The sequence below is a fragment of the Mixophyes fleayi genome, chromosome 2, assembly GCF_038048845.1.
Source record: "Mixophyes fleayi isolate aMixFle1 chromosome 2, aMixFle1.hap1, whole genome shotgun sequence".
In the NCBI taxonomy this organism is placed as follows: Eukaryota; Metazoa; Chordata; class Amphibia; order Anura; family Limnodynastidae; genus Mixophyes; species Mixophyes fleayi.
This window is the reverse complement of record NC_134403.1, coordinates 197,033,977-197,058,194: the sequence shown is the minus strand read 5'-3', so window position 1 is coordinate 197,058,194 and position 24,218 is coordinate 197,033,977. Positions and strand designations below refer to the sequence as shown.

Below are 24,218 nucleotides of genomic sequence, written 5' to 3'. Positions count from 1 at the left end.
ATCTTCATTCAAAACTTCAGAACGAATAAAACTGAAATTACATTTTAAGATTTTCATAGAAAGCAGTTATCGAATTACTTCTAAAAACACAAAAAAAAAAACAACTAACCAACTCATAAAAGATAGCCCTACATCTTCTGATGACTAATTTTGTATTAAAATATGACAAAAGCCACAGTACATTTTTAGAGCTTAAAAGCCTTCCCTCTTTGCTGTGCCATCTAGGCAACTGCATTCAATACATGACATAGGGTTTATTGCATTAAGGGGCATATTCAATTGTTGGCGTTACTCAGAAAAGTAACACTGAGTGCGCACTATTACCGTCATTACGGTAATAGTGTGCGTAATTACATTTATTACGGTACCTTTAATGCTGGATTTCAGGTCGCAGCTCCCGCAGCTGCGAGCTGAAATCCGGCTTGGCATTACCGCTCTTAACGTCGCGGGAAAATCCAACAATTGAATATGCCCCTAAGCCTACACAGTGTTATCGATGTTTATAAACAGCTGCCAAATATATGAAACAATCATTAAATGAGGCAACCTTCAGATACCACCTACCTGTTCCTTTTCTCAACTTCAGCAACAAGCTCATCAGTGGAGAACTGGCCTCTCACCACTAGGATGAGGTTTTTGATCACATCCTCAGAGCAATCCACATCAAGTAAACCACCAATAACCACAGGCAACCGACTTGGGTTAACCTTTGAGAAAACAAAGTATTTTGAATGTGTTAATCACTGGTAAAGAATATTAAAGTATCTAAATCCCAACAAAACCTGCAAGTTAACCATTAAATTATAAACTCTTAACATGAAAATATCCCCATTTACAGAAATCATGCATTTGTTTTTTTACAAGTCAATAAATAAAACATTTTATTTGCATGTTATTTAAGACTATCTTTCAATTACCGTATATGCTCATGTATAAGCAGAGTTTTTCAGCACATTCTTTATGCTGAAAAAGCCCACCCTCGGCTTATGCTCGAGTCAATAAGTTTCCCCAGTTTTCTGTGGTCCTCGGCTTATACTAGAGTATATACGGTAGGTAGTCTCATTATCAGGTCACCTTTTAATAAAGAATGCAGCTAACTAATAATTAGAATAACTATTCAAACATGTAAACCGTAACGAAAGGCACTAAGAAATGAACAGATTTGCAGAGAAAGCATCACAGTCTAGTCATGTTTGAGAGGGAGGGGGTTGTTTCAACAATTTTAAAAATATTTTAATTACTTAATAAAAAGCTTCATAAATACATTTCATTACTGATGAATTTATTTATTTTTACTTTAGTCAGGCCACATACAAGTAGGCGGGTCTAATAGATCTCCATTGCACAGTAACATGATGGATCTGGTGCTATCGTCTGATCTTTATATTGCCTATGTGGCCCTCCACCATACAGGATATTCCTGGTGACGTCACCTTATGCCACTGACTGCAACAGCGATTTGCAGGTTCATATTGTGCAAACTGCATTTAGTTTCTTAGTCTATCCAAAAGAGCTTTATATTGTTTTATTTAAATCAGAAATATAGGGTCTTTTTGGTAGCAAAGTGGAACAAATCTATAAGCATTGCCTAGGAGTAAGCAGGCAAAAATAGCGATAAAAAAAAAAAAAAAGGTATATACAGTTTTCCTATGATTGTCCTCTTGGTTTCTCTAATATTATTAGGGCAGCAAATAAAATTTACACGCTATTTAATATGCTAGCACTACCGACTACTATGTATTTTATATAACCATAGGGTAAAGACTCAGATGTACAGTGAGTACCACACCACTGGAACATGGCAGGTATCTCCAATAACAGGGAGTATCCCATGTAGGGAGTGGATGGAAGGGTAAAAGTCTTCCTCTATCACAATACAGGCGTTGGCAATACGTTTGACTGATTATCTGGCAGAATATCAAGTAAAGAAAATTCTCCAAACAAAAAACAAAGCAGAGCCCACAAACTCCTAGGTCTGAGGACATTTTTAGACCTGACCCTGCCTGACAGTGGGAGGAGTTAAGAGGGCACTGGAGAAGGGGGAAGCTCTGCCAACAGGAGGCAGTGCCCCATATGAATAGATATTAAACCCAGAGTGATGCCTGCAGTCTCCAAAGGGTTGGAGAAATGTAATGATGGAAAAGGAGACCTATTTTCTCAGTTTTGCCTTAGAATGGTAGAGGAGCACAGACTTCAGCAAAACAAAGGTCAAATAATCCATTTCTCTAATGGAAGAACATAATCTCTTTGAAGTATGGGGGAAAAAATGACAACTTCCATATGTTGAGGGGTGAAGGTGTCCCTTAAAGTTTTACTATAGAACATATTAACTCTGGACAGAAAAACAGTTGCAGATTTAAAAAGGGAAACCAAAATGACACCTACCTTCTGTACATAAATCTCAATATATTTCTGCAGATTGTTTCTGTACAGATACAGCACAAGATCATGTACGAAGTCAAAGCGGTCACATACAATTATAAGTGGCAGCTGGTCAGTAAGTTTAGCTTCCTGCAACAATGCATAAAACAAGTTACTACTGAGCAAACAGAAAACAGGACAGACATCAATAAGTACACTAGTACAAAGTAAAATGTACAAGTATGGTGTATCAAACGTTAAATAGAATGTAAATAAAAGGAATGTATACAATTAAAAATATATATATATATATATATATATATATATATATATATATATCTATATATATATATATATCTATATCAAACTCGTATTCAAAAATGCTTTTGCAAAATATAGCTAGGAAATAAATGTTTCTGACAGCAATGCAACTATAAATTTTAATGTTAAGAGGCTTATTCCTGAACAGATGTCAGTATTGTAGGCAGAATCACAGTATCATGTTTCTGCAATAGTCACTTAGCACGCCAGGGTTACAAATACAAGATTCAATAAAACAAAAAGGAAATCTTAATGTGCGCATTTTTTTCCACATGACAATCCCATACACACAATTATACCAAAATACAGTGGGGAAACCAGTGTAAGATTTACCTTGTACATGTCCTGCTCATTCCATAGACAGAAGGAAAAGCACATAACAAGAACTTCCATCAGGAACATGTTTAAATACATTAGAATTACTATACAGGACTCTACTTCTAAAAACGTGTCACGAAATGTAAGCAACTTCTTAAAAGGATAAATCTAAGGGATTGCAACTAAATGTATAATGTAATACTATTATCCAATAGGGGAATGAAGCTCCAGAGTCTGCTCTCTGACTTCCATACCTTGTACTTTGTGGCCAGATGTTAGAGGTCAGGCTACCATCACAATTCATGCATCACCCCACATTTACTGCTCGTCTCTATCAACAGTTTAATCTGATGGTTGGAAATCAACCACAAAATATGGAACTAAAAAAAGGTAGCTCCCAATTTTAGATGTTCTGTAAGAAGCAACTGAATGACAGTGGTACACCCTGCTAACAATGCATACATTAAATGGACATTTAAATATATACGAACAACTTAAAATGTTTAACTATGGCTAAAAAGCCAGCAAATAAAAATGTTAAAAATTGGCAGATTACAGAGACTAGAATTACAACTTGTTACTACACTCAGTAAGGATTACATTTTTGTACTGACAGCCTTTTTAAAGCTGTGGCTCACAAACTGCCCTCCAGCTGACAACCAGTTATTAATAGGGCAGCACCAAGATAATCCTTCTAAACACAATCAACAATGAGGACTTGAAAGAGGGCAGCTACAAAAATTAGAAGAGCAGACCACTACAGGTTTTTTTTTTGTTTTTTTTTTATAATCTGTTCCTTTAGAAATCGCACACTTCTTCAAAGTAATTATTTATGCTTTAGCTCTCTTGAAAAACAATATTTCCCTTGGTACACTAAAATCTAAAAAGAGATTAAGAACAATTTTAATAATTACAATGAACAAGACATTCTTTCATGATGGGATATTAAAAGTGACATTTGGGCAGATTAAAAATGTCATCAAAATAGATAAAGATGTCTTGCATACACATCACCCTAAAAAATAGCTAAACATCCACAGACCTATGTTAAATTCCTGTCCACTCTCAATGTACATTAGAAATGAAATTAAGTTATGCTTTACAGTACTAAAACTAACAGTTAAAATAGAAACCGGTTTAAAGAATCTTTTCTTCTGTAGTTTACCAATTAGTGTTGCACTTAACTTCTCTATGGTAGGAGATTTTTAATAAATGACAACGGAATTCCACTTTTTAAGATAGCTTTGGTACAGCCGCGTTTTACTGCGGACACGGGCTCTGAATGTAATAGTATTACAGGAACCTTCAGGAATCAGTCGTTGTATGCACATTTACCTTGAGAAAGTTCTTCACTCGCTCGGGATCATAGCAGTTACTTTCTCTACAAATTCTCTCAACCTCTTTTATCTGCCCAGTTTTGCAGGCTGCCTGGATATACTTGAAATGAACATCAGGATCCTGGCTGAAGTTAACAATTGAGCCCAAGAAATAAAAAAGTCCTGGAAAACAAAAACAAAAAAAGCCATCAAAAACATTGTTTCGTCAGCAAAAACACTCGGTTAGATCTGCCATTTCAATTTATTGGTTTGCTCTGATGCTGCTCTTTATTATTTTCGCTAGTATGTTTTCAGAGCCTACAGGTGTCAGTCTAGCTACGGACATCAAAGACAAGGTTTAGCAAAACTACAAATAGATGGTGAGAAATCTAAATTTTGCTTGCCAAGAAATGGACCTTTAATTTACATACTGATAAATATGGTCTCTCAATATCTTGAAGTAACAATCAATTCTATGTTTGGAAACATAGAAAGTAATAGTTCCTGTGAAGCCTTATCTGTCTGTGGATCATTGAAACACATCAACTGCTTTAAGAAGGAGAGCTCAGAGGACTGAAACCACATGTAGGCAGAAGGCTTCCAATGGCTGCGGCCCTCAAATACACTTTGGAAACCACTGAAAAGAGATTCTCCCTGTCTGGCTACAAGAGTTGATTTTTATTTATTTTTTTACAGATCTGGTTCATCTTAAAAAGTCCTATGTGTTAACAAAAATAAATAAGACAACCTTTAACAGAGTTAATGTGGAAATGTTTTCCTTTATATGCTTTACTATGAATTAATGTAAATAAACTCATTATCTTGTTGATCCAGTAAAAGGTAAATAAGAACAACATTTGATTTCTATTACTACATGATTTCACTACATTAAAATGTCTGAAATTGCACATATAACAATCACGTATTGTCTGTTTAATACCAATTGCTTTTTGTAGTACATACAATAAACACACCTTATCTACCAACATTCCAGTTTATAAAATCAGCACTATTAATTACACTCTGCTCTAATCTGCCCAAATTATGTACAATAAAGCCAATTTACTAAGGGCAGATCAGTTATTTCTAAATTCATTAATGTATCTGAGTTTTCTTCTACACACCTTCAAAACTCTTGAAAGATTCAAAGAGCTCAATCAGAGACTGGGTAGAAAGCTGCTCATGGTATTTAGAGGCAACTTGGACACATATCTGCAGGTTTTGCCGGATGTTTGCAGAGAGCATTGCACGCAAGCACTCAATAGAGTCTTCAACCGATAGAGAACCAAAATAGTTAACAAGCCACTGCAAAGAAGAAAAGCAGGGAGAAAAGAAAATTGTTAATTTCAATGAATTTGCTGCAACACCAAGGAATTTGCAGTAGCAACCCTTACTACTTATGTATAAAGCATTCTCACTACATACCATCTGCTAACGTGCAGCAACTTGGTCTCAGGAAATAACTTTGTCAAAACAACTGAGTCACTTGGTGGAGTGCGATATAAAATCAATAACCTACAATAATTATATCAGTATGCTCTAATGCTGTATTCAGTGTTGCAGTAACACTCTGAAGAAACTTCCAGTGATGTAGGAAGAAATTTAGACGTGAATTTTCTTACAAGACATATTTAATATCAGATATATGCCTCCAATTCTGGATTGCACTTATGGGGGGACAAATATTAACCATACTGTATAGGTTAACCTATGAAATAGCACAACAGGGAAATCTATGCCAATTTATACTATTCACATTTTACTAGCTTAAAACACTAACTGTAATTTCTAATTATGTTTGCCTTTGTATTTATGCAAAGATTAAAAAGATACAAATATTACGGTATAAATGTTGTGTCTGCATGCACATCTTAGCTTTCCCAGAAAGCAATTGCATGTTATTCAGAAATGAAACAGGTGAAAGCGGATACAATAAACCGTACAATATCAACACACAAAACATTTGAAATCTGAAGTTTTAAAGAACCTTAAAGTCTTTAATCATTGTTTGACCTGCAAAAATAAAGGTAATTGGACCAATTGAAAAGTGGTAGGAAACTCCTCATCACACAAAGAGAAATAAACCTTATGATATTTTTAGCCAAAAACCACTTTCTAGTCTTAAGCATGGCCTACTGCAGGTTTAGAGAAGCACTTTGCCTTATGGATCATGGCCTCAATAAATACACCATTTAAATCAGCCAAGCTAAGTTTTGATGACAAAAGGGTTCCTGACTTAACAGGTCCTGTCTTGGAGGAAAATATCGCAACGGGCCTTGTGACCTAACGAGACGGTCCATGTACCATGACATTCTTGGCACCAGAATCACAGAAACACACTCTATTTTTATTTTGAAAATGTGAAAGCATTGCTACATGTAAATTATAAGAAAATTCCAAGGAACAAAAATGCTTTTGGGGCCCTTGTTCTGGAGTTGTAATACTATACCTTGTGTTTCAACAGAAATGCCATCATGTGACATGTGGGTGACCAGACTTTGTTCATGATCTGTTGAAACACTTCCAGATGAGGAGACCATTTTCCGGGGTGTAGGGAATGCCTGCTCCCCAATTCTCCACCCGTTGTATGAATATGGCTGAGAATGCGGGAACATTTTGTACGCCCAACACATTAAACTGTTGGTTTCCATCATTGCAATGGAGATCTTGGCACCTAGCTGATGGTTAATATATATTCCGCAAAGGCGTTGTCCAATTGTCAGACAATCTTTACTGCCTTTCCTCGTAAAGAGAGGCTGTCCTCTGAGTGGAGGGTGTAACACCAAACTCGCTTATAGTACATTTATGTGGAGATTTGACTTTTCCCAAGAGTAAAGAGGATTGTCCAGTCCCAAATGACAAAGGGATGACAAATATCGAGATTGTTGATTTCAAGCCACCAGAGGAGCGGATGACGCACCATTGGAGATAGTATGATAAACTTACTAAGTGATGGTGTGAATTGTTCCATTTCGATATTAGCTTGAACCCCCAAGTGGAACCATGCAAACTGAACCACCTCAAAAGGTCAAGAATATCTATCCCAAGACCTTCATGTAGAACAGGACAGATGCACATCTATGAACTAATAGAGACCTTATTAGCCTCAGTAATTATAGAATCTTATCTTCTGTAAAGAATTCCTTTGGTTGTCTGCTGTTGAACAGCAGCCTTAGAAAAATCATTCACGGTGCAGGAATTAGGTTGGACTTTTGGTGATCGATAATCCACCTATGGGACTTCAAAGTCTGGGCAGTCACTCAGACATGGGCCTACAGCAAAGTCTAGTATATCACCACAATTAGCATGTTGTCAGGTAAGGAACGGCAATCACCCCCTGGGACCTCAGGAGCATGAATAACTGCCATGAACTTTGGTGACTGCTCCAACAGTTTTCACAAACTGAATCTCTGGGGAGACCATTGGTGAAAAAACATCCGGGTGGGGACTTCAAGAGATTTATGATGTAACCCCAATCTAAGATTTCTTTCATCCAGGCATCTGAAGTGGAACTGAACAATTGGCTTGTAAGAGAAGTAGACTGGGTCCCTCTAAATGTGCTCCTGGTTGAGCAGATGGCCAGTAAAGCCGATTGATTATGCTATGGAATTAGGATCCCTAGCCTTACCTGAGAAACAAAAGTACCGAAACCTGGTAACTTTTGACCTGGAAAATAACGAGTAGAAAAGAACTCTCCCCCATAGCCTGGCTAATAATTATATCCAGTTCAGAACCAAATAAAACATTATCCGCAAAAGGTAAGGACTCAAAAGTCCTCTTCGACTCCACATATTGCTTCATAAGCAATGGCCCTCTGAAGCTGAAATCCTAGCCCCAATGAATCATGCATCAAGATTCACATCATCCAGATACTCTGATATCTACTGAAGGTGGTCAACCAATGTCAACTCAGACCTTGGATTGCCAGACTGAAGGCCTATTGGAAGCAATTCAGACCACTTTTCTTCCGCCTTGTTAACCTAAGCCATTTCAATATGGGTTTTAGACAGCCCCAGCAGCAATGTATATTGACTTTAAACTGGCTTTGCATTTCCTATCCGTACTATTTTTAAGAGAAGCAGCATTCATAATCAGAATAGATGTCATCATTAACAAGTGCGCTACGGGAGCACAACGCCTCCCAATTTTCAGTATCTTCACTAGGGAGAGGATAAGCCTCTAAAGTCTGCATGAAATCTTCAAATTCTTGTCAAGTTTGGTCCATGCCTCACAAAGTAAATCTTCAAGTCGAGGAGAGAAAAGTAAATTATATTGATTGTTTAAGAGGAACAAGAACAAAATGATAAGTCTGGAATAATCTGCTCCTCACTGTTCGAAATGCAAAGTACCATCAGTACAGCACGCAATAAGACCTTCACACACTGCCTTCTAGAGGAGTCAAAGTATCCGCGACTTTACCTTCATCCTGAGAGGAAAACTTAGAGTCTAAACCCCCTAGGATTGGAACACAGCAGGGCTCTGGTGCTCGAAGGGCCTAGCTGTACAGTCATGGCCAAAAGTTTTGGGAATGATACAAGTATTGTTTTTCACAAAATTTGCTGCTTCAGTGTTTTAGACCTTTTTGCCAGATGTTGCTATGGTATACTGAAGTTACAATCATTTCATAAGTGTCAAAGGCTTTTATTGACAATAGCATTAAGTTTATGCAAAGAGTGAATATTTGCAGTGTTGACCCTTTTTGAAAACCTCTGCAATTCGCTCTGGCAGTCAATCAACTTCTGGCCCACATACTGACTAATGGCTGCCCATTCTTACCTAATCAATGCTTTGAGTTTGTCAGAATTTGTGGATTTTCGTTTGTCCACCGGCTTCTTGAGGATTGACCACAAGTTCTCAATGGGCTTAAGGTCTGGGGAGTTTCCTGACCATGGACCCAAAATTTCAATGTTTTGATCCCCCGAGCCACTTAGTTATGACTTTTGGCAAGGTGCTCCATCATTCTGGAAAAGGCATTGTTCATCACCAAACTGTTCTTGGATGGTTGAGAGAAGTTGCTCTTTGAGGATGTTTTGGTACCATTCTTTATTTATTCACAAGGTAAACTTGTGAGTGAGCCAACTCACTTAGCTGAAAAGCAACCACCCACATGATTGGTCTCAGGATGCTTTACTGTTGGCATGACACAGGACTGACAGTAGAGCTCACATTTCCTTTTCTGGAATAGCGTTTTTCCAGATGCTCCAAACAATCTGAACGGGGATTCATCAGAGAAAATGACTTTACTGCAGACCTCAGCAGTCCAATCCCTGTACCTGCTGCAGAATACCAATCAGTCCCTGATGTTTTTCCTGGAGAGAAGTGGCTTCTTTGCTGGCCTTCTTGACACCAGGCCATCCTCCAAAAGTCTTAATCTCACTGTGCGTACAGATGCACTCACACCTGTCTGCTGCCATTCTTGAGCAAGCTCTGCATGGATGGTGTACCACCCTGCTTTTAAAGCTTCCAGTCTGTTATTCTAACTCAACCAGAATGACAGAGTGATCTCCAGCCTTGTCCTCATCAAAACTCACCTGTGTTAACGAGAGAATCACTAACCGGATATCCTTTTGTGTCAGGGCTAAAATGCAGTGGAAATGTTTTTTGGGATAAAGTTCATTGTCGTGGCAAACAGGGAATTTGAAAATAATTGCAATTCATCTGATCACTCTTCATAACATTCTGGAGCATATGCAAATTGCTATCATAAAAGGCAGCAGACTTCCTGAAAAATAATATTTGTGTCATGCTCTAAACCTTTTGCCATGACTGTAGAGGTGGATTTTAGAATCTTCTCCAAGGATATGAAAACCATTATTTAGCCTCTAAACTAACTTGTACAGATTTTGAGCCTAAGGCAGCTCCCCTGTGTAGGAAGGGGGCTGAAAATCTCTAGCTTGAATCCTCCACCAGAAGAGGCTGCTTACCGGATGTTGTGAGGAGGTAGACGGCAGGAATGACATCTTTGGTCATCACACTGGAATGTGTTGCAAGCAGAGTAAGCTTTGTAATAGACTGGGCTAATGATTTAGGCTTGGTGAGCCACAAAACCCAATGCTTAGTGTCTCAAGAGATATTTTTTAAGTTAAAAATTAAAATGTAAGATTTAATAAGGGTGGAGAAACTACGTGACAAACACTTTACATCCAGTTAATAGCCATCTTTTTTTTTATTATTTATTTAAAATCATTTCTCTCCTGGACTTTAAGTATCATAAATAAAGTAATTTCAATGTTTTGTGATAGATGAAAGTTTTACCTCCGGATTGAGAAGATGAGTGTGGACAACTGCTCGTTTGATATCATAAAGATCAGTGAAGTGTTCTAGAGCTCTCTGAAGCAGACCGGCCTTCTCACAAAGCTGGGCAATGTGCGCACGGTCATAGTGTGTAAACATCTGATTGCCCAAGATAGCATCTGCAACCTAAAGGAGAAGAGAATAAAAAGGCATATAAAAACTATAAAATAATTTGTAAGGACACGTACCAGACAATAGTTCTAAAATGTTTACTCTGACCAATACAAATAAAAAAACTGTATATAAAAATTAGGTATCATTTACTCTGAAGACAGACTTACCTGAGGTGCATGCATTAGGTTCATCTCAAGTAGACGGGTTTGCAAGGGCCCTTCACTAGGACGGTTGTTCTTCAGAGCATCCAGTAAAAAGGCAGTGCACTGCTGGATAAGGTTGTATTCCATAAATACATCTACGATCTGAAGAAAGAGGAAAACAATTTTAAGAAATAAAATTGGAGACATGCATTTCAGTGCTGCACTGTATATATAGATTTTTCAGATAGTTCCCCTACAATTTAATTTTGGGGTATTTTGGTGTGGCAACAAGGAAAATTATAACGTTTTCAACAACCGTTTCCAGCAATGTCCTTTTTATACAGTCAGCTTCCTTAAACACAGAACTACTCAAATATCTGTGTCTCTTTAGTTAACTTCCTAAGTTAATATATTAAAGAGCAATTAGGGCTCTGGTGTTAAAATGCATATATTAAAAAAAACTAAACACAAATGCATGAAACTTTAATAAATAAAGCATGCTAAATATTCTGTTTTACCTGTGTTATATCAGCAAGTGGTTCCTCATCCTGGACCAACATTTGAGCAAACTGCTGACCTTGGTCTGGGTTAATTCTCATGACATTCCTCAGCAGAAAAATCCAGTCAGGGGTGTAACCAACCTGTAGAGAACACACAGCAAACTCATACCTCAAAGAAGATGGTGGATCTGCATACATTAGGAGCGATTACTACAGATACACAAAGAAAGCACAACTCATTACATTAATATGTCGATCAGGCTGGATGCAGTGAACCTTACCTACCATGTGAATAGTGCACAGCTAGCAGACATGCCTCTCAAAGGCACTTCAATATATATGTTCTGTCACTAAAAATACTGTTTGTTTCGTTCCTTTCTCTGGCAGCAACAATCCCCTAGCTCTGAATCATTTACTTGGTAATCTGCAGACAGACTGGGTCAGTCCCTGTAAACGTATATTCAATTATTTGGATACTGCTCAACTTTTTTTGTGATTTGACCAATTCAAATTGGTAACAGTTGGCCTTTCCTACAAACAACATGGATATAAATGCATTAGTATAAAGGGCAATTTTACAGAGCATGTTTCTGAGAAATCAAGTAGGGATTACCCAGGCAAGCTGAAACCTGTTGTGTAGGATTTTAGAGCAGCTACCATTAATCAACAGAATTCTGAACAGTCTTGGAGAGAGTAAACACTACAAAATTAGGCAACTTAACTAAGAAGCAAAATAGAACAGATTTGTTCCACTGAGGAGAAAAGAAAAAGAAAAGGCAGGTGAAATAGTGATTAACGAATAAAGCAAACAAAAATGACTTAAAGTAGGAGAAAAGGTGGAAATAGCTTAATGTGTTTCAGAACTTTATGAAAACTACACAACTTCACATCTTCCTACATGTATCAGAGACTTTACCAACAACTATTTTTGTTTCTTTTATGTTTTTAACAGCAGTAACCAAACCGACCACAGTATGTAACTCACCTTCTTAGCATACAATACAATCTTCTGAACCTGTCCAGTCTCTGCAAAACACTGAATAACCTTGTTGGGAACATTAGCCCTCAAGTAAACACTCAAAGCTAATGTAGGGTCTACAGACTTCACAAGATCTCCCAGTTCTTCAGAACATTCAAGCTGTTAGTGAAAAGAAAAACAAGCCAATAGTTAATATACTGTACCTCTTTCCATTGTCCTAGCTATTGCAGACCATTAAGAAATCAACACTTTCCTATGTATATTTTAATTATGGATAGAGAACTGGATCTGTGTAAAGTTAGAGATGAGAGAAGGTCCGCTTTGAATTGCGTACAATATTTTGCACTGCAGGAAGAATAGAACATGGCCTTTTTTTCTGGTTTCAGCCTCTGATTTTCCCAATTTTATAATTTTAGAGGGATATAAAGGCCAGGAGACCTTCCTTAATTGGGAGACAAGACCAGATGTACAGCAAAGCACAATTTAGCTGTAAAATAGGTTCTTTTGTCTTTATCTCATTGATAAACCAGAAAAAAAAGTTGTATGCCAATTATACCGTCTAGCAGCCCTGATAAAAAGAAAAAAGTATTACAGTGCACATCTATGGTTATCTACCTTATTCACTAAACTATAAAGATGCGTGTTAACGTATGGTTGCGTTTTTTTTCTTTTTGGAATATTCTGTCCAACAGACAAAAAGTTAAGCACAGTACAGATAAACATACAACTGGAAAATACGAAAACATTTCTGACATACCTTATCTTCCTTGAGCCATTTCTCTAAAAGCTGCTTGCGACCCTGTTGAAGTACAGGCCTGCATAATTCCAGAGACTCGTACTTATTCAGTTGACCCTGATCTAACAAAATGCCAAAGTATTGCAGCAGTGGTGAGGTCTGACCTGGCTGCGCAGGAACACTTTGAAAGCGACGGATTGTGTCTGGTGTACGAAGAATTCCCTAGAATAAATGGATACACTGTCAAGTACTGCAAACACAGAAACAGGGCAGCACATCAATGTTACTTTTACATATTAATAAGTGATCAACCTATCACAAACATAATAAATAGCCTGCCAAAATTAAAATCAGAATCTAGCAACTACCACCAGATCCAAGGGAAAATTAATAATTAAATTACTGTTTATATAGTACCATCAAATTAAACAGGGCTGTATAGACATTTATCATTCACATCAATCCCTGCCCCATTGGAGCTTACAGTTTAAATTCCCTACCCCCACACACAGACTACGGTCCATTTTAGTCAGAAGCCAATTAATTTACAAGTGTGTGTTTGAATGGGTTTCCTCCCACATTCCAAAATCAGTGTGAACATATAAATTCCACACAGATGGAATCTTGGTCTGAATGAAACTCATGCTCCCAACATCAAGGCAATAAGGAAGGTGATACTTCATTTACATACAAGTTTACAGGAAAATACATACTGCACCACAAGTATCATCATCATCATTTATTTATAGTATGTGATGTTTGTAAGCTATTTTGAGTTCATTTGCTGCCTTCATTTTTCTAAATCGCATTCAACTACATCTTACCTTTGGTGCGTTTGCAGCCACCTTAGCTGCTTCAGAATAATTGCCCTGTGCGAAAAGAGCATTAAATTTGCGAGCAAACAGTTCCTCAGCTCCTGCAAGATTATTGCGGACAGCCATGCGCAGAGCTAGATCAGGGTTCTGCAGAACATTTGTGATATATGGTATTATATTTTCTTCTTCTACACAAACAGAAAGAACCTGAAAAGGAAGACATAGAAATAAATAAATCCCATTGCTGACATTACAGAAATCTAGTCATTAGAAATATACTCTGGACGTCTAATCTGCCCACAGTCTTAAACAGCAAGAATGCACTGCAGAAGTAACTACAAGCAGCAGCTAAAGGAGGCATTCAGCCTTCCAAAAATACCAATAAAACCAAATAAATACATAAATCGGCACCAGAGCCCGAATAAATGTATAAGAAAAGTAAAACAAAGCAGGACTCAATAACACAAATAAATCAGAGGAAATACTTATTATGAAACAAAAAACCCACTAACAAGCCTTGCCCGTTTGCAAATCAAAACATTACTGCTGGTCGTTGCTGTCAGCCAAATCAAAATCTGATGGTTTAATAGACAAAAAGAAAGATACAATGATTGTGTTAGGGGCTGGACATGGTGTTATATCAAGTGAGCTAGCAAGAGGCTAAGTTTCAGGAAATCAGAAAGAAGTAGGGCACAAGCTTTTCTGCTAGAAAACGTGGACTCAAATGACCCAGCACTTATCAAATCAAAAATAAGGAGATTTTGAGCTCTCTACCAAAAAACACACACAAAATGAAACGCACACTTTGCTAGGCTTAAATTACGTGGGTGGGAGGCATGTCCATGATGCAGACCTTTTAAAAATGTATTCTACTGTCTTAAGGATACTTAACACATGAGCGAATCCATTCATTTTACCTGTCCCTTTCTGTTCACTCCAATAATTCCTGCTGTGGCTTCATGAGGAGCGGTGACAAATATGGTTTCTCCACTAATCCTGTTCATATAGATGCAGGTACCAGTTTCAAGATCATAGAGGTGAATGTACCCATACTTTGTAATCAAGAAAACAACATCATGTTTTCCACTGATCTATAAAGATGTGAAAAGGTATGATTAGTATATATGGACAACAATTACCAAACTCCTAAATTTGCTAATTTCCCTAAAATTTGGAGCCAACTTATTACGCTGGAATAAACTAATTTACATATCTACCATTTTGGCCGATACTAGGATTTGAGTGGCCGCGACAAAGTTGTCATTGGAGAGTGACCAAATGTATTCAACCACTACTCAAACAACAACAACCTTTTTGCCAAATGTTTTTGTCTACTTGAAAAGCTTGCTTGTCAATAAAAAGTGAGATAATGCACAATATAATCCTTTTTCGTTTCTCTCTAGGATAAATTCTTGATGATTGGCCAGGATCAGTGTAGTATTTAATATATCTTCAACAAATATGTATATGCCTGCTTCCTTTTCAAATCAAGAAAACACATTCACTTAAGGGGACATCTGGAACAAAATTTGTTTTCATAGTGTTGCTCTATAATCCACCTTATATTTATATGTGGCTGGTTAGTCATATTTAAAACACTATGCAGTGTGTTATATCTGTCTCCACATTAGTTTGAGGACTATTCACTTGAGTTTGATTGTGTTCTCTTTCACATACTACACTATATTTATTTCATGTTACATGCTCAGGAAGTTCAAGCAGAGTAAGCTGGTGAGATATTTTATTGTGCAATTGACAAATCAGCTTTATTCTTTACTTTCATTCCAATTAGTATGAAAAAAACATTTATGCTGAACGATCATCTACATTATAACATTTTAACTACAAGTTGTGCAAAAAAAAAAACATACCTGCATTGCTACAGGAAAGTCATTCTGGGCTTCAGGTGGAAAGAAAACATCAACAGCTTTTTTTGGAAAAGGTTGGTTCCCGGTGGGTGGAGTTCCAACTTCTATGATATGCAACTGGAAGGCATGACACATGTTTAATAAAAGAACTAAGCTGCTCCAGCAACCAGCATTGAAGCAATTCCGGAATAAACGTAACACAAATATATGCACACACATGTATACATATCACATAAATACATATTGGTATTAATCTAGATGGGAAGGATCTTTATATATTAATTTCCATTCCTAACGCTCCAGAGACATACATATACATACATACATACATATATACATACACACACACACAGAGATATATATATATATATATATATATATATATATATATATATATATATATATATATATATATATATATACACACACACATATATATATATATATATACACACACACATATACATATATACATATACACACACACATATACATATATACACACACACATACACACAAAATGTAGAATCTGTAAGAATATATATGTATAAGATCCTGATAAGTACCATATAATACAAATTATGCTGCTTTAACACTACTATGCAACCCTTAATTTGCATATAAAAAAGGTGTCCAATGATTATACAGAATTATACTTCTAGGTAATTTTATCACGTGATGGCTATGTGTCCTGCACACTAAAATTGACAAAAATAAAATAAAAATCAGACTTCCTGAATTAAACCCAGACTACAGAGTGGGTGGAGGGCGACAAATTACTAGCCTTGAACTAAACTATCATGTTATTTGCCATTATATGCCATTGATTTCTAATAGGCTCTGCTACCAATTAGAAGCGGATGCCATAATCCTTACTTCATGTCATGTAAAGTGGAACTGTGAGCCCTGCAGAAGTATCATTACTATGGGTGGGAAAAGGTTCTAGACCACGGAGCAGGTCTCCTGGAAGATACTTAGGGCAGGAGATGTAAAGATAAAGCTCCCAGCTCACGCTTGGTTCCACAAGGATGGGGTGGGGGCTAAGACCCTACTCACACTGGCAGTGCGTGGACATTAGGGGGGAAAAATTCAAACCGGAATTGTTAAATGTGGATAGGAGGCAAGATTACCCACTGCCAACATGTGTGCAAAAAAACAAAAATGTTTTAAGAGTTATATTTGAGCAATAAACACTACTCTCCTAAAGATCATACTCATTACTGCAAGATGTCTATACCTACTGAATTACTGGGACCTACAGAGCCAATCCTCTAAATAAATCCCATGGCTGGCCTTTATCCAGTCAGTCAATGCAGTGCCTGCTACCTGGCAGTACGGATTCAAAATAAGCGGTCAAGAGGAACAACCCATTATCGCCAGCATAGAGGTTCTGCAGCAGCTAGACACCTTCCAGAAGAAAGAGGTTCCAGGTGTCTGTGAAGGTGCCTGTAAATTGCAATGACTACTCCCCTACAACTGGGGGCACTACAGCTGTACACAGTTGACAGTCAGTAGTGTGGTGAGCAGTATGAGTGGTCAGTAATTACAGGCTAACAAGACAAATCTGTGTGCAGCTTGGAATGATAAACCTGTACTCAGAAATCTTGTCTTTGTTTTTTTTTGTTTTTTGTTTTTTAACCTTTATACAACCAGCATCGAAGACAAAAACAATTGCAACTACTGAATTAAGCTTACCTTACCACCTGCTTGGCCTCTTACTGCAAAACAGAACAGGGTTGATTCTTCAGCATTTCCCTCCATTTTGAATTGAGCAAAGCTAGCTGCATGACCCTCAATAGGCTGAGACACTTTCCTGTCAACAGAGTAAAGCTGCATCGCTCCAACAACACGATTTTGCTGAGGAAACATTGCAATTCAACATGGGGTCAAATTAAACCATGCCATAAAATACATAATAGAAGGATATCAAACTAAGCTGAGGTTTACAGCATTATATGGGTATGAATGTAATGAAAATGTAGACTTTGTTGTCAGAGCACAGAAACACTGGAATAAAGATACTGATTTGGTTTAAATCCATAATCCAGGCAAATGGGAACAGATTTTCACAGTAAAGTGTAAAACTGATGAGGAATCAAAGGGACCTGTGTACATTCCAGCTCACTTTAAAATCTAGAAAAAGGTCTGTGCCATAAATGTATGTTTAATGAAGCAAAATGCACTATATTTTGGAATAATTCTGACATTTAAATATGTTTGAGTTTTTTTTGCAGTTTGTATTTAGTGTTTGACAGCCATAAATTCTTTCTTCAAATCGGAAAATGGATCACATTTTGTAACTACTATCTCACAAGTGTGGATGTTTCAACACCCACATCCCTCCCTGTATCAGAGGATGAGTCATCCTAACAGAAAGGCATGTGAAGAAAGACTGCTTTCATGTAAATCAGAATTGTCAGGCTGTTCCAGGCAAATCCCCCCCCCTTTTTTTGTGCAGATATATACATGTGACAATTCCAATACAGGCAATGACGACAACATATTGCTTGTATAGAAACAAACAAACAAAAAAAAAACAGAGGGCAATTATGTTTCCGCTCACATCTTACCTGAGCAGATATTCCGGTTAGAAGCAGCCACTTCTGTTTTGCATCCGTTCGGTAATTAATAATCTGGCACCCTGCCAAGCTGGAATGCCGGTCAAACATCTTTACAGGCTGAGATTCTCCCTCCATGCTCCAATGATACACAGCATTGTCAGTTACTAGAGCAACAGTGTTCAAAGAGATCCACTTCCAAAAGGTGACCTCATCTGTCATGGTATGAGCCTTCATTTTACTTTTCATTTCAATGTTAAAGATCTGGAGGGTTTTCCCAGCTGCAAAGCAATTAAAGTTACTTGATATTTCACATTAATTTGGTAATACAAACCATTTTCTGGCTTGACACTGAGGCCGCTGTAAGAAATAGCATGTACATTCCCATCATGCATACGATGGCTGCATTTCATAAAATGGAAAGCATTTAACAAAAAGCAACAAGAATTCAAAGTAAAAAATGATCACCAGAAGATTTTCAAAACACAAATACCTCTACTGTGAAGGTTTTGAAGCTTTGAGAGGTGAGCGAAAAAAAATTGGTTTAACAAGTGTCAACCAATTTAAAGAGAAGTATGGGCAACACAGTTTTCACCCCATGCAAGCAATATAAGCATGGCTCATCACTCTGTGGATCACCAGCCACAACTTTAGAAGAATACAACGTAATGTTTAATTTAACTCAAGTGGCCTTAGGAAATAGGTAAATGGTTTCAAAATTAAATTTATTAAAGCAAGTAATGTACTGTTAAATTGTATTTGACGAAAATGATTATACCAATACATCTTTTCATGAAACCAATTACAATTATAGGGTTGGTAAGTCAAACCAGTTATAGAAAAAAATCCTGTAAACCTGAAAAACAAAAAGGAATTTGCTACTGTTCTGAAATAATGCCATAAAGCACGGACATGACGACTGAGCGTTTTCTCCTACAGTAATTTGAGCAGCACTGCTAAGCAAATTTAATAAGATAGGGGATGCTATGGACAGTGAGGAGAATGACTGGAATCATTTAAAAACACAATTTAGTTATTTTTGGTATAGTAGTCCAAAGTAAAGAAAGAAAAAGAAAAAAAAGGAAAGGCAAAAAGTAATAAAACAAAAAACCATTTGAAGAAATTTTCTTTTTTTCCCCCTATGCTTCTATTACTTTTATCAGGAAACTTTGGAGGATGTAAACAATGAGCAAAGAAATTGGTTAAATGTGTATTTACAAGCAGTGTCCAAAGTTAATGTATATATTATATTATCTGGACTAAAACAGAGCTTACTATAGCTATGCTGAAAGTCAGAAATACAAATATTATCAGAAAAATTAAGCAGTCAAGCCAGCACAAAAATACTACTTCTATGGTGCAGCTTCGGTAGCCAATTGGCTTCATGTAATGTTATATATTCATACAATTAGAAAAGTCCAATTCGTCTGGGTCAGTAGTTAGCAAATGTGACTGTGGTAAAATGCTGTACTCAAAACATGGCTGAATAAATCCAGTGCAAGCGCAAAGAACAGGGTGGATTTTTCCAGTCGTCCGGGCACAATATTCATTCAATATGGCTACCAGAGACAACCTTTCGCTGCAATGTATACATGCTCTGGATGATAGCCCTATTTCCATTTAGCTCTCACACACAGCATCACTGAGTGATATTACGATTATTTCAGCCAAAGCTACTGTTGCCGGATACACCAGTCACATCACTATAGAGTAGCTATGGCTGCAGCAAAAATAGCATTCAGCAAGTCTAAACCAATTATAATGGTTTCTAGTACCTGCATTGGACTGTGGGGAGTGGTAAGGTATTCAGCTCATGGTTTAGCGTAATATTTTTGCTGTGGAAATCAAGGTGGTGTATTGAACGTGCTATGGGCGGAATGTAAATATTTTTTGGGTGCATAAGCTGGTGTAGTCAAGACAAGCTGGTGTGTAGTTTTGTAGAGACACAGACCAAAAAGGAAAAGTTATAGGCTGGTGTAAACATTTTGTGGGGGTACTAGCTACATTATATAACATATTGGGCATAGGCCATATACTATAAGATATCCCCAGTCAATGGTTTGCTTGTCATTCTTAGACATAACGCAGACACCAGTCAGTGTGCATACAACTACACTCCTTAAAATGCCTGTTTTGGCTCAAGTTTTTATTACAAAGTTGGTTCTTATCTTTTGTATAAAATATATGCAGGCCTGACATACAAATTTCTACAAAACATGCTGTATTTATACAATACAACAGAGCTGTCCAACTGGAAACCTTGAAGTTTATGGTGTCTCTCACACTCCTCGTTTATATACATAGCACATCTTGTCAAGGCCAAGATTTGTCAAAGCAAATCAGGCTTCAATACTCATTTTGATGAATAAAATAAAGCCTTGCCATTTTTATAAATTTAACCTATTATAAAGGGCTAAAATTAGAAAGTCACACATCCATTTGCTGAAATTGAACAGGCACATTAGAAGAGAAAGATCATGTAAATTTAGCATTTATAACAGACAAAGCATGAGAACAAGTAGAGGTGCAAATAAAGGCTATGCGGATCATTTTAAATTCCCCTCCCATCTCAGTACCTGGAATAGCACAAACCTCCCCAGGTTCCATTTTGTTAGCTGCTCACAGATAATGAGCATTTTCAGGGTACCTCACACAAGAGTCAGCATTGCACATCTAAAGAATCTACATTGTATACTTACAGTGTGCTGGAGCATTCTCCACAGAGACTGCTTCAAAAGGAATTAAAAAGATTGCAGTCATTTTATAAGGATGTATCTATTCATACACATAGATACCTAAATGTCGATACAGATTTGTCAAACAGTTAAATATGAAAAATAAAATGTCTATGTTAATGAACCATGCCTGTATTACAGCACAATTTATGTTTGAGCATACGATTTAAATACCCCTTAAAGGAAAGTGTTACAATTTATGCATACTGTAATACCATCATCCAAAGAGAGTTAATGTGATCATTTTAGTATATTAGCCTCGTTTCTCCCACTTCAGTGTCCTTAAATGGTGAATGAACATATTGATTTACCCCAACTTTGCTTACAAAATCAATTTCAGGTACCCAGCACTCTAAAGGGGCAATTCATTTAGAAACAAACTTTCTGTTGTATCCTTGCACAATATTTTTCCATGGTCGCATGAGAAAAACTTAATTAGCTATTCAATTCCATGAGTGAAAATATGTTTGCTCATTTTTCCTCCAAGAGGTGGTGATACAATTTGAAAATAATTGTAAACGGGAAAGGTCAGAATATAGTACAGATCATCAAAACCCCTCCTTAAAAGTAAAAATGTTTTTAGAGACTAAAATAAAGAACATATGGCTTACGCCAATTCACTAAAACATAAGTCTTTTTTGATGTGGGGTAGGCATGTTAGTGTGGTTAGTAGATGAAACAGACTGCGGTTTACAAATGGGGTATAATAATTTATGCTATATATGTATATTGCTTTTTGATTCCATCAAAAGTAGCCGTATGACGCAAATTTGATGGTTTTGTGTTGACTTGCTTGTATGTTCATTGCTCAATTTTCATTTTATGTTTAAGTAGTCTCTCTTCAAACAGTTAAGTGGTTTGGGCGCAGCCTGCTGTAAAGTATTATCATTTAAGTTACAAAAAGAAATTTAATGTGGAGTCAAAAGTGACCTGTGTCATACTGCATTTTAATTCAGATATGAAATACATCCCTTTCACTTGACCACTTTGTAATAGTAAAACACACTTTCAATATCCCTGCGTAACCTTACAAATACCATCTGCTACTTTATTTATAAAGCAAATTGCTCATGTCCACTCCTAGCAAGCTCCTCTATAGCATTATCATACATCTCCTCCACCTGATTTGATTGCATGCTCTCCTGCGTGTTTTAGTCGTGTTGGCCAACACATAAAGTAGTGCAAAAAAAAAAAAAAAAGCATACACGTTGTCTGCTGATTATTCTTAGGATATTCTGAGCTTCAACACTACACCGCAGATTTTTGTGACACCTTATAAATGTACAATCATATTAATTTATTAAATATATATTTTTATTTATAAAAGAAACAATACTATTGTGGATGGTGTTTGCTGCAGTACAAACCCAGGTGACATGCGAACTTGCTATTAAGAAGTCAACAAACATTTACGGATGAGATTTTTTTCAGACCTCAAATTCATACCATCCATGTGCTTTGCACAGGACACAGTTGAACATGTGACACATGCTTTACAATTGCATTTCACATGAACGTATTGTAAAAAGAAAACTCACGTGAAGTCTGCAGAACATCAAGCAAGGGGACAACGGAAAATTTGCTTTTAATTGACTTGCCCCCTAAGACTACTAATACATTAGCAACACTAGGCTATTTAGTTTACATACACCAATTGCATTCTAAAAGAAAATAAAAAGTGAAACTACTGAGGTATGTTTATATGTATATTGGGGTTAGAAATGCAAATACACTAATAAAACATTGTGATATTTTGTACTAAGTTTAAAACAAAAGCCATGTTTATCTGAAAACATACCTCAAGTCTGATTTAGGCTGAAGTGGGTGTAATCTACAGCCTGGGAAAAACTATTTTGACTAAACAATCAGATTGTATTTAAACTGTAAATAGTGGTTGCATAAGGATTATAAAAGAATATGGTTAAGATTAACTAATAATGTCTAGACAGTCTAAAATGGTTCTCTAGAAGGGTATCCTTGAGTAACTAAATTCCCCAAAGTTGCATAGCAAGGCCAAACCACCGTATATGCTGCCTATACAGCATAAACTAATCCTACTACGCTGTTACATCAATTTACAAAAGAGGATTTGTTTAAAATGAAGCACTCCTAGCCAAATCATTTTAGGATGCCTACTATGACAGAAATCACCACAAAATTAAAAAAAAAAAAAAAAAAAAAACACATTTGAAAGGGATAAGCTCAAAGCAAGATGAAATTTGGTTTTTAAAGAGGCTACATGAATAAAAGTTTGCTAGCAGAAAAGGAGCATCTTGCAGTGATCAGTCTACCAAGTGGATTGAGGGATTCTTAGGCACTTTAGCTAGTTAGATATTACTTGACTTATTAAATCCTCCTGTACCATTAATGTCAAATAACAGTCAGTGAACTTCATTACTGTAGTCCTGTATTGCAATGGTACTGCTCAAAATGATTATTTCAGCATTGCATGACAAATTGTCGCTTAGCTCCTCTATCATAAAACTGATCTCATTACATAAGCACTTCAGCCTCAGGATCAGTAAATATGCGGTTATTGGTGCTTCAAGTTTCAAACAAACAACTGCATTGGTGTCCTTGTACAAAACCTTCAGCTTTACTAGCCTAGGTAAATATGAAACATACCATTGGACATTGAAGGGACAAGAGTGCTTCATAAGATAATGTAAAATCGCCTTAAAGAACATGATCACTTATATGGAAAATAAGGCCAAATTACACTGAAGGTGTATTGGGAAAAGGATGGGGTGCTTGATTTGTGAATCATTGATTTTAAAAAAGGTCAAGCAGCATTTGGTGTAAAATCTTATTGCAAACTCCAAAATAGATGAAGATACTCTAAAAGAGTCAAGGGAACAATGTTTAGAAGTTCTTTTTCTCAGAGACCTGTACAGTTAACTGGGATTCCTGGATGTTTTGTTTGGGAACACTTGAGCCATTTAGTCACAGCTGTCTGTCCACTCCGGATGGACCTTAAATGTAGTAATAAACATATATGAACTAGTCTTCCCGTAATCTCAATTACAAGAGGTATAAGGCTGAAGTTGCATTTATTCATCAAAAAGTTGGTTTGGAATTCTTTATGGTGGTTGAGGTGGAACATTCAGATTGAGCCTGAATTAATGTGTGTTCTACATATTTCAGGGACAAAAGACATATG

The 24,218-nt window shown here is 36.8% G+C and overlaps 1 protein-coding gene across 2 annotated transcripts in view; it reads right to left on the bottom strand.

The window, feature by feature from the left end:
* Nucleotides 1-24,218, bottom strand: part of CLTC (clathrin heavy chain) — a 76,112-nt gene that overhangs the window by 32,324 nt on the left and 19,570 nt on the right. For both annotated transcript variants that reach the window (XM_075195292.1, XM_075195293.1), the window contains exons 3-16: nt 18,336-18,604; nt 17,461-17,622; nt 15,769-15,882; nt 14,815-14,988; nt 13,907-14,104; nt 13,104-13,304; nt 12,353-12,505; nt 11,386-11,508; nt 10,892-11,029; nt 10,572-10,736; nt 5,441-5,621; nt 4,336-4,499; nt 2,386-2,511; nt 565-707 (exon numbers count right to left, since the gene is read on the bottom strand). In XM_075195292.1, the coding sequence (XP_075051393.1) occupies nt 565-707; nt 2,386-2,511; nt 4,336-4,499; nt 5,441-5,621; nt 10,572-10,736; nt 10,892-11,029; nt 11,386-11,508; nt 12,353-12,505; nt 13,104-13,304; nt 13,907-14,104; nt 14,815-14,988; nt 15,769-15,882; nt 17,461-17,622; nt 18,336-18,604 (2,311 nt within the window). The remainder of the gene's footprint in view (nt 1-564; nt 708-2,385; nt 2,512-4,335; nt 4,500-5,440; nt 5,622-10,571; nt 10,737-10,891; nt 11,030-11,385; nt 11,509-12,352; nt 12,506-13,103; nt 13,305-13,906; nt 14,105-14,814; nt 14,989-15,768; nt 15,883-17,460; nt 17,623-18,335; nt 18,605-24,218) is intronic.